This window comes from Sinocyclocheilus anshuiensis, unplaced genomic scaffold, assembly GCF_001515605.1.
Source record: "Sinocyclocheilus anshuiensis isolate Anshui unplaced genomic scaffold, SAMN03320099.WGS_v1.1 scaffold461, whole genome shotgun sequence".
Lineage (NCBI taxonomy): Eukaryota > Metazoa > Chordata > Actinopteri > Cypriniformes > Cyprinidae > Sinocyclocheilus > Sinocyclocheilus anshuiensis.
This window is the reverse complement of record NW_015541005.1, coordinates 2,242,950-2,252,773: the sequence shown is the minus strand read 5'-3', so window position 1 is coordinate 2,252,773 and position 9,824 is coordinate 2,242,950. Positions and strand designations below refer to the sequence as shown.

General features: G+C 36.2%; 1 protein-coding gene across 1 annotated transcript in view; it reads left to right on the top strand.

Annotated features, from left to right (window-relative positions):
- The window catches only part of aclya (ATP citrate lyase a), a 35,092-nt gene that overhangs the window by 6,925 nt on the left and 18,343 nt on the right, over positions 1-9,824 (top strand). Inside the window, exons 3-9 of the mRNA XM_016488626.1 lie at positions 1,119-1,241; positions 2,020-2,082; positions 2,860-3,050; positions 4,371-4,450; positions 5,309-5,439; positions 6,283-6,401; positions 8,006-8,142. Of these exons, the coding sequence (XP_016344112.1) occupies positions 1,119-1,241; positions 2,020-2,082; positions 2,860-3,050; positions 4,371-4,450; positions 5,309-5,439; positions 6,283-6,401; positions 8,006-8,142 (844 nt within the window). The remainder of the gene's footprint in view (positions 1-1,118; positions 1,242-2,019; positions 2,083-2,859; positions 3,051-4,370; positions 4,451-5,308; positions 5,440-6,282; positions 6,402-8,005; positions 8,143-9,824) is intronic.

Sequence of the window (9,824 nt, the reverse complement as noted above, 5' to 3'; positions counted from 1 at the left end):
GTAAATGTGAGCCAAAATCATCACAATTAAAAGAACCAAAGACTTAAACTACTTCAGTCGGTGTGCATTGAATTTATTTAATACACGAGTTTCACAATTTGAGTTGAATTACTGAAATAAATGAACTTTTCCACAACATTCTAATTTATTGAGATGCACCTGTATTCTGTATATTATGAATTTACTACAATTATTCTATAAATAGTTACATTTAATCATATTTATAAAATAGTTCCTAAAATATAAACAATCAGTAAATGTAATTTTTTTTTATTGCAATACATGAATACTAATACAGTGTACTGTATATGTACTGTATGCATAGGTTTTAAATTGAGTTTGTGACAATGATTGTCATTATTAGCAGAATAGTTTCTCTAAATGATTCGTGAATAATCCAATAAAAGCACTATTTTACTATTACCAGCAGTTTCAACCAGTTAGATTTCTGCTGAGGGGTAAATGAGTAAAAGAAGTCGTATTGAGAGAGCTACTGAGGATGTTGGAGGGAGAGGATGGCGTTCATTAGTATGCTGCTTGACTAGCACATCAATTAAGGGAGCTAAAGTGAGCATAGCAGAATTTCTCAAATGACAATACAGCGACAGTTTCTGCTGAAAAAGCACTCTTAATCACCTTTATGGAGGAGCCAGAGGGTATAATGATATTAGATATGTCTCTCTGTCCCCTCCCTTTATCTTTAGTCAGTGACTGAGACCGTTATATAGAGACCGGCTTATTTAGGAAATCATGACATTTCTTTTGATCGTACTCCTGCCTTCTGTTTGTGTTTCTAAAAATGAATAAGGAAGTTCAGTTTTATTTAACACACAGTGGACTCCAAAAGCCCGAGACCATGTTCATTTAAACCTTTTGAGGATTTTTACCATTTTAAAACAAAGAAAAGATGAAGCGTAAATTCAGACCATTCCAGATCTCGTAGTCTGTTTCAAACAAGTCATTTCAACCTTAGATGTTGTGACAGGTTCTTGACAAAACCTCTTAAATTCCTGTTATTTTTCATTCCTTGTTGTTTTTGCAATAGTACAATGCCCAACATCATAAATTCTAATGGATGTGTGTTTGATTGTTTTGGTGTTTTTCATGTTTCTGTCCAGCGGTTGGTTGTGAAGCCAGATCAGCTGATCAAGCGCAGAGGAAAGCTGGGACTGGTGGGTGTGAACCTGGATCTGAAGGGAGTGAAGGAATGGCTCAAAACCCACCTTATGAAGGAGACAATGGTGAGGACAGATACTCAAACTGCCTCTTAATGTTAGCTTTAGTTTCATTGGCATTATCCTTTTGGAAATGTGTAAATTGCATTTGCTGTGTGCACATTTTCTGTTCTGCATGTTTGCAGTTTATGTAACCCAATATATTAAATGTCATGCCCCTGCATATAACGTTGCCTGAGGGCCAGAAACATATAGCTGAGAAAAAGACAGACATTACTTTTTTTTCTTGTAATATTTTTGTGTTTTGTTGTCCCATGCTGCACATATTTTTTGTAGGTTATTTCTGCAAGGTCTCTCTTTGTTTTCGTCTGCTAGACTGGTCATAGTTTCTGTGGACCCACTTTCAAGCGTTTCATTGTTTTCCCACCTTGTCATTTCTTTATTTTTCACTCTCTCTCTCTTTGAAATGTCACCTCGCCTTCCTCTTTCTTTCTAGCTGATTTATATCAACTGGCCTTTTGGCCTGCTGTTTTGACTGCAGCACAAATGAGAGGCTTGCAGCTCTGCTTGTCAAATCGTTCAGTTTTCTCAGCGAGTCCCTGAACACTGAGGTCCAGTCACTGGTGCTCAACACAAGCCTTTAGACTGTATGAACACTTCTCTACCTCCTCCTTCCCATCTCTGGCCTCCTTTTCTTCTGCCTCTTACATAATTCCCTTTTCATTGTGTTTTTCATTAGGAGAAGCTTTTAGATTCAGACCAAAGGCCATTTCTGATGTTTAACCCTTATGGAAATCCTTATACAAACATAAGCTTTTAAAAGAAACCTCTCTCTGTCTCTCAGGTGGGGAAGGCTAAAGGCATCCTCAAAAACTTCCTGATTGAGCCCTTCGTAGCCCACAAACAGGTGAGCCGTCCAATAAATGTAATCTACTGGGTACATGAATGAAATGGCTTATTTGTGTTTTATAATAATAATAATAATAATAATAATAATAAAAGCTGCAGAATTATTATTATTATTATTATTATAAGCTGCAATTAAATGATTGTGCACCTAACATACATTTTATTATATTTCATTATTTTTCTAATTGGAATTATTATTATTATTATTAATAATAATAATTGAGTAAAGTAAAATAGTATAATAGATTAAATTAATTTTTTGTAAAAATTGCAGAATTATTGTTAAATAAATTAATACTAATAATAATTCTACAGCTATTATTGTTGTTGTTGTTATTATTATATTATTCCAATAAATGAGTAAAATAATATAGTATATTCAAAATTTGTTAGATGCAGAATTATTGTTAAATAAATTAATATAATAATAATATTATTATTATTATTATTACTATTATTATTAAATTATTCCAATAAATTAGTAAAATAATATAGTATTATACAAATTGTTAGATACAGAATTATTGTTAACTAAATTAATAATAATAATGATAATAATAATTCTACAGCTATTATTATTACTATTATTATTATTATTATTACTATTAACAATTTTGTTGATAATATATATATTTTTTTATAGTAGAGGTTGTATTATTTACATGGTTGTAAAATGATTATGATAATGTATGTTAATGGATTACTATTCGAGACATTGCTTGAGCAAAAATGAGGAAGGGAGAGCTAACATTGCTGAATTGTGACTTTCCCTCAGGAGGAGGAGTTTTACGTCTGTATCTATGCCACACGTGAAGGAGATTACATGCTCTTCCATCATGAAGGAGGTGTGGATGTAGGAGACGTGGACTCAAAAGCCCTGAAACTCCTGGTGGGAGTGGATGAGAAGATCAGTGCGGACACAGTCAAGAGTCAGCTCCTCACACACACCCCTACAGATAAGAAAGAGTGAGTCAGACAATCAGTGTTACATGTTGTTAAATATTACACTCATCTATAGTTTTTGTATAGTTTATTTAGCCTTTTTGTGTTGTGCTGAGCAGTGTTTGCACTTCTTTGTTATGCTGGTCTACAAATTTCTTTTCTGTCAGTTGTTAATCAGAATCAAGATTTTAAACTCTGTATAGAAACTCCCTTTTCATGCTATATGCTGATTCAACTTCCTTTGCCATATAACGACCACTCTAGGGGAAATATAGCCATAATTTAATTGCCCCCCTTGAGGGTCACTTCTGCATCCCCCCGTACATAAGATGCTGCAGGCAGTACTTGGTCTTGCTACATATCAAGACAGGATAACAGTGAGCAAAAAAATGAGACTGATGTAGAGGAAGGAGGACAAACAAGCAAATGAGGTGCTGTCAGCTGTGCCGCCAGTAGTTGAGGGCACTTTGATCCATTACACAAATGAAAATTTTCCCCGTTCCCCGTCTCCTCCCACCCCCCAGTATTATTCAATTCACGTCTATAACCCCTGTCTATCTTTTTGATGGCACACATACACTGACATCTCGTTCTGGCTGGCCTTACCGTCTTGGCTGACATTGACGGGGAGACAGGTTTGGCTGCATTGGCCAGTATCCACACCTCTATTTCTATTCATCCATCTCTTTTATTCTTCCTCTCCCTCTCTTATTCTCAGTCAGACAAACACACACACACACACACAATGTTTTTATGAAGATTACAGCTTGATAAACAACATGCAACTCCCTCTCACAAATATTGTGGCATAAAAGATATTTTTTCCCTTCCTAGATCTCCTTTTGTCATCTTTCATCGAGTGTATTTACTGATTTACTGTCATCCCACGAGTTCTCCCTCTTCCTCCAGTGATTCAGTCTCCCTGTCATTTCTCGTGTATAATTTGTGTTCTCCGGACTATGGACCGTCACAGTTTTTTTTTTTTTTTTATGTGGTGGATGACATGTGGTGGATGACTGATGATTCTCTCACTTTCTCCTCCCTCACGTCTCCCTCTGTTTTCCCTCGTTACCTCAAACAGCAGCTGTTCCGGCTCACACCAGTAACCAGTTCTGTCATTTAATCCAGTGTCATTACTGTTCATAGTCCGTCTGTTTCCAGTTTGTTTTGTATACAATATTACAGATGCATCAGTACATTCAGCACTGGAAAAAAAGGTTTTTAATCAGTATTATTTTTTTCAGAAATCATTAGCATGTCAGTTTAGCATGTTCATAATCTTTAATGTAACAATAATATTCTGTTAACAGAATATTACATAAAGATGTTTTTTTTTTTCTGCAGGATGCTGTCTAGTTTCCTGGTAGGCTTGTTTAACCTGTATGAAGACTTGTACTTTACGTACTTGGAGATCAACCCTCTTGGTAAGTCACAAAAGCAGCCCATCCCACCTCAGCTGACGTCTGTTATAGATGACGTTAATTGTGCACCCAGCCAAACTTCTGATTCCGTTCTTCTCAGTGTCTTGGCACTGTTGATTCGCTCTATGGAGACCAAATACAAAATACCACAATATAGTGGTACAAATACCACTTCCAGTTCTTTACAAGGCAGTAAAAGTTCTACTTGCTCATTACTTTTAGATGACAGAACAAATCTTATTTTGACACTATTTGCTTATTTTCCTTCATAGCTGAAGGCTGAACTCTGCTCCAACTCGGTGTCAAAAACACATAATAGAATGTTTTGAGGAAAGATTTAATTTGAGAAAATTAAGGCTAATTAACATGGATGCTGTTTGATGGTGACTGGGGATGTTTCATAGGGCACTAATTAATAATCCCTGTGTGCCCTACGGCATCTGTTACTGTTTCTAACTTTGATGTTCCTGTTTGTGTTTTTGTCTATATAAATCACATTTTTGTCATTTCACATGTTCTCAGTCTGTTAGAAAATACACACTGTCTGCATGAGTTTCTCATAGTATTTCACTTTTTTTTTTTTTTTTTAAACATAAAATCGCATAGTCATCCAGTGGAATGCATGACTCAAGAATCATATATGCCAATAAGAATCAAAATATTGAAACACTTTGATGCACCTGGAAACATCATGTGCACCTCAACATTTCCACAGCACAAGCCAAAGCATTTAGTAACTGTGAGATTTAAATAAAGGATTCAGTGGAAATGTACATTTCATTATTGCCTAAGGTAGGCAAAAAAAGCAAAGTGACAGAAGTTGAAACTGGGATGAACAAACGCTCTCTTTCTCTCTGTCAGTGGTCACTAAAGATGGAGTGTATGTGCTGGACATGGCTGCTAAAATCGATGCCACAGCCGATTACTTGTGTAAAGCCAAGTGGGGTGATGTGGAGTTTCCCCCTCCCTTCGGCAGAGAGGCCTATCCTGAGGTAACAATCAAAATCACATGTAGATGTGTATTTTGTTGGATAATATTGTACGTTTTCAGTGATACAGTGACAGATGCCATCTAAGTATTAATTTGTACGAGTTAATCTGTAAGCCCAACAAGGAACAGGAAGGAACTGCCTGCCTTTATCACTGTTTTGTTGATTCATCAGAGGACGCTTGTGGTTCTGTTTCTGCTTACTTTCACTTCTTCTAAAGAATATGATTTAATAATTAATTAAAGGCAGTCTTTCATAAATCATTCATTCACCAAACACAGACACTATTACAGTGATGAGTCGTGCAGAGATAGAGAGTGATGTGTCTTTGTTGGCAGTATGTTTTTAGGCAATATTTATTTGACAGAAGGCCGGTTTAATTGGTATCACACACACAGATACACTAGCTGTTATAACAGACTGGAATAAAATCAGAGTTGGTGTATTAATAAATAACCTATGGTACACTCTTTTGCCTTCTGTCAGATGTGCTGCTGTAATTGGTTGTTGGTCCATATGGGTAGGACAGGGAAGTGTGTTGGCTTCATTAAATATTTGGTCAACACGCAGTCCACAAGCCATTTTATGATGTTTCCGTTTACTGTGTCTGCACACCAGAAACTAATGAGTTTCTGGTTCATTTATATGAATTATATTCCTCTTATTATGGCATTTTACTAGTAGATAAACTTTGTAATCTTGTTTGTTTTTATTTACCATGTCATTTGAACCAAACCTAGCTATATGGGAAATAAAAAATATTTTTTAGACATTTAAACAGCAGATTTTGTCTTTAGCCACTGATGTGAGGTACAGTATACAAACCTTTTCATAACATTCCTGTAGGAGGCATACATAGCAGATCTAGATGCTAAGAGTGGCGCCAGCCTCAAGCTGACTCTCCTGAACCCTCGCGGACGGATCTGGACTATGGTGGCAGGGGGCGGAGCTTCTGTCGTCTACAGGTACCTGTCGCTCACGAGTTAGTCTAGCTTACATATGATGTATGAATGTTAACTCTCAATGTTAACTGCTTAAAGGGATAGTTCACCCATAAATGAAAATTATCCCATAATTTACTCCCCCTCAAGCCATCCTAGGTATATATGACTTTCTTCTTTCAGACAAATACAATCGGAGTTATATTTAAAAAAAAATGCTATGGCTCTTCCCAGCTTTAGAATGGCAGTGAATGGGGTTTAAGTGCCAAAAAAGTGCATCCATCCATCATAAAAAGTGCTCCACATGGCTCCAGAAGCAAAGTTTATAAGCCAAGTCTCCTCTTGGCTTATATTGAAATCCTCTGACATTTTTCTTTACAAATCCTTGTTTTGTGCTTTTAATTCGTGACTGGTGTTTTGTTTTGCTCTCTCGTCTGCGCTTCCGCATTCGTCACTAATCACCGGAGAGTCATCTGCTAGAACTCCACCTTCTCGTGAACAAGCATACAATAAAGATTACGGGTTTTTTAAGTTTTAAATATGGATATATGGATATAAAAATGCACTGATTCACTTCTGAAGGCCTTTATTAACCCCCTGGAGCCGTGTGGAGCACTTTTTATGATGCATGAATGCACTTTTTCAAAATCTCGGCCCCCATTCACTGCCATTATAAAGCTTGGAAGAGCCAGGACATTTTTTTATATAACTCGATTGTTTTTGTCTGAAAGAAGAAAGTCACATATACCTAGGATGTCTTAAAGGTGAGTAAATAATGTGGTAATGTTCATTTTTGTTGTAACTTTAAATTTACAGGGATATTTCATCCACAAATAAAAGATTCAGTTATTTATGCACCCTCATGTCATTCCAAATCTGTAGGACTTTATTACTTCTGCAGAACACAGAAGATACTTTGAAAAATGTTTCAAAAGTTTCGTCCGTACAGTGAAAGTCAGTGGGGTCCAAAGCAACACTGGACCTCACTGACTTTAAGACATTGTTCAAAAGATCTTTTGTGCTCCGCAGAAAGAAAGAAAGTCCTCCAGATTTGTAACAACATGAGGGTGAGTCGATGTCTGAATTTTCATTTCTAAATGAAATCCTAAATCTTAAGAGTAGCTTGGAATATGGAATTTATAGTAAGAGACCGTTTGAAGGAAGATGCTGGTGTAATGAGCAGAACTCTTGTGCTTCGTGGACTGAGAGATGAAGCAGATACCTGTAAGAGCCAGACTCTGAGAGCTAAATGACATTACCCATCCAAGCTTGAGAATGGTTATTTAGAGGTTTATCTTTCACTGCTGCATCTGTCCTTCTCCCTGATGGAGGGAGGAAATGGAGCGAGAGAAAGCGTTGTGAGACTAATTAGGACGTGTATGTGCTGTCCTCTTGAGAGTAGGGCAGAGGATCAAGAAACCAGATGTTTTCCTCTTTAATGCCCATAAACAAACAGACAAATAAACCATGAACAAATAAAACTGATGCTAGATTTATTGGATAATATTGACTTGCTCTATTTCCTGTATTTTCTAATGTAGGGATTTCATTAGGATTTCAGTCCTAAATATTCCTGACATAAGAGCAAATAGTTTAACATACAGTATTGTATTTTTCCTCACTCATAGTGACACAATCTGTGATCTGGGCGGAGTCAATGAGCTGGCCAATTACGGAGAGTATTCAGGTGCTCCGAGTGAGCAACAAACATACGACTATGCCAAGACCATCCTTTCCCTCATGACCCGTGAGAAGCACCCTGATGGTACGTGCACCACAGTCTTAAAGTCCAACTTTCTTTATTAGTCTTTCACATAAAATGATTTTGAAGTGTTTTTTAACAATGGGGGAAAATAATTAAAGTTGTTCATTTTAAATCATTTAATTTTGGGGGTTTTGTCCCAGACCCAGATTTTTTTAAACTGTCCTTATATAATAAATTTATATTTAATTTATATTTATATAAAAAGTTTCAGTTTTTTCTTTTACTTTGTCATATTAATAGAAATATTATAAATAAAATGTGTATTATATTTGTTATTAAAATAACAACAATATTAATAATAATAATACTAATATTTATTATTATTATTATTATTATCATCATTATTATTATTATATTAAGAAGTATTTATTAGCATCAATACTGCAGTGATTACCAAACAAATTTAATTCAGAAAAAAAATTGTAATTCAAAGTTACTAGATTGGTAGCTAACTTTTGTTGACAATCTCAAGTTTTAAAGGGTAGTTCACCCAAAAATGAAAATTAGGCTGTGTTTTACTTACCCTCGAAGCATCCTAGGTGTATATGACTTTCTTCTTTCAGACGAATCCAGTCGGAGTTATATTAAAAATTGTCCTGGCTATTCCAAGCTCTATCATTGCAGTCAGCGGGTGTTGCAGTTGAACAGTCCACAAGTCATCAAATAAAGCGCGCGCATCCATAATAAAACGTGCCTCACATGGCTCTGAGGGGGTGAATAAAGGCCTTCTGTAGTGAATGCATGCGTTTTTGTAAGAAAAATATCCATATTTCAAACGTAATAAACACTTTTCTCTCACTTCCGGTTTCTGTCATACGTGGAAGCCGTTCCGGCGGATGACGTAAGACGCGCGGCGTTGCGTGATTAGTGACGAATGCGGAGAGAGAACAAAACAAAACGCCAGTCACGAATTAGAAGTACAAACGGAGGATTTGCAAAGAAAAATGTCAGAGGATTTCGATTTAAACCAAGAGGAGACTGCTTTTCCTTTGCTAAAGTGAGGACACTTTGCTTCTTTTGCTCCTATAAACAAACTCGCGAGACTAGCATATCTCAGAGGCGCGCGCGCTGTGCATACGTCATACGCCTTCCGCCGGAACGGAAATGACAGAAACCGGAAGTGAGAGGGAAGTGTTTATTACGTTTGAAATATGGATATTTTTCTTACAAAAACTCATGCATTCACTACAGGAGGCCTTTATTCACCCCCCAGAGCCGTGTGAGGCACGTTTTATCATGAATGTGCGCACTTTATTTGACGACTTGTGGACTGTTCAACTGCAACACCCGCTGACTGCAATGATAGAGCTTGGAATAGCCAGGACTAGGGCTGCACGATATTGGAAAAAACTCACATTGCGATATTTAATTTTTCTGCGATTATATATTGCTATATGAAAAAAAAAATCCCCACATGACTTGAATAGTTTATTTGGAAAAAAATAAAATGATTGGGGTGATTTTGTAGGCGAGTAAATCAGCATAGGAAATAAACAAATTACAAGCATAGATAAATATAACAGAACAAATATACAAATGAAATAAGCAGTGCTTTATATTTTTTAGGTAAGTCTTAACAGTATTCAGGTACAGAAATTGAATAATCAAATGTAAAATAACACTGCATAGTCTTCACTGTATAAATTAAATCTAATAAATCTGTGTTAAAGCTACAAAAGTGA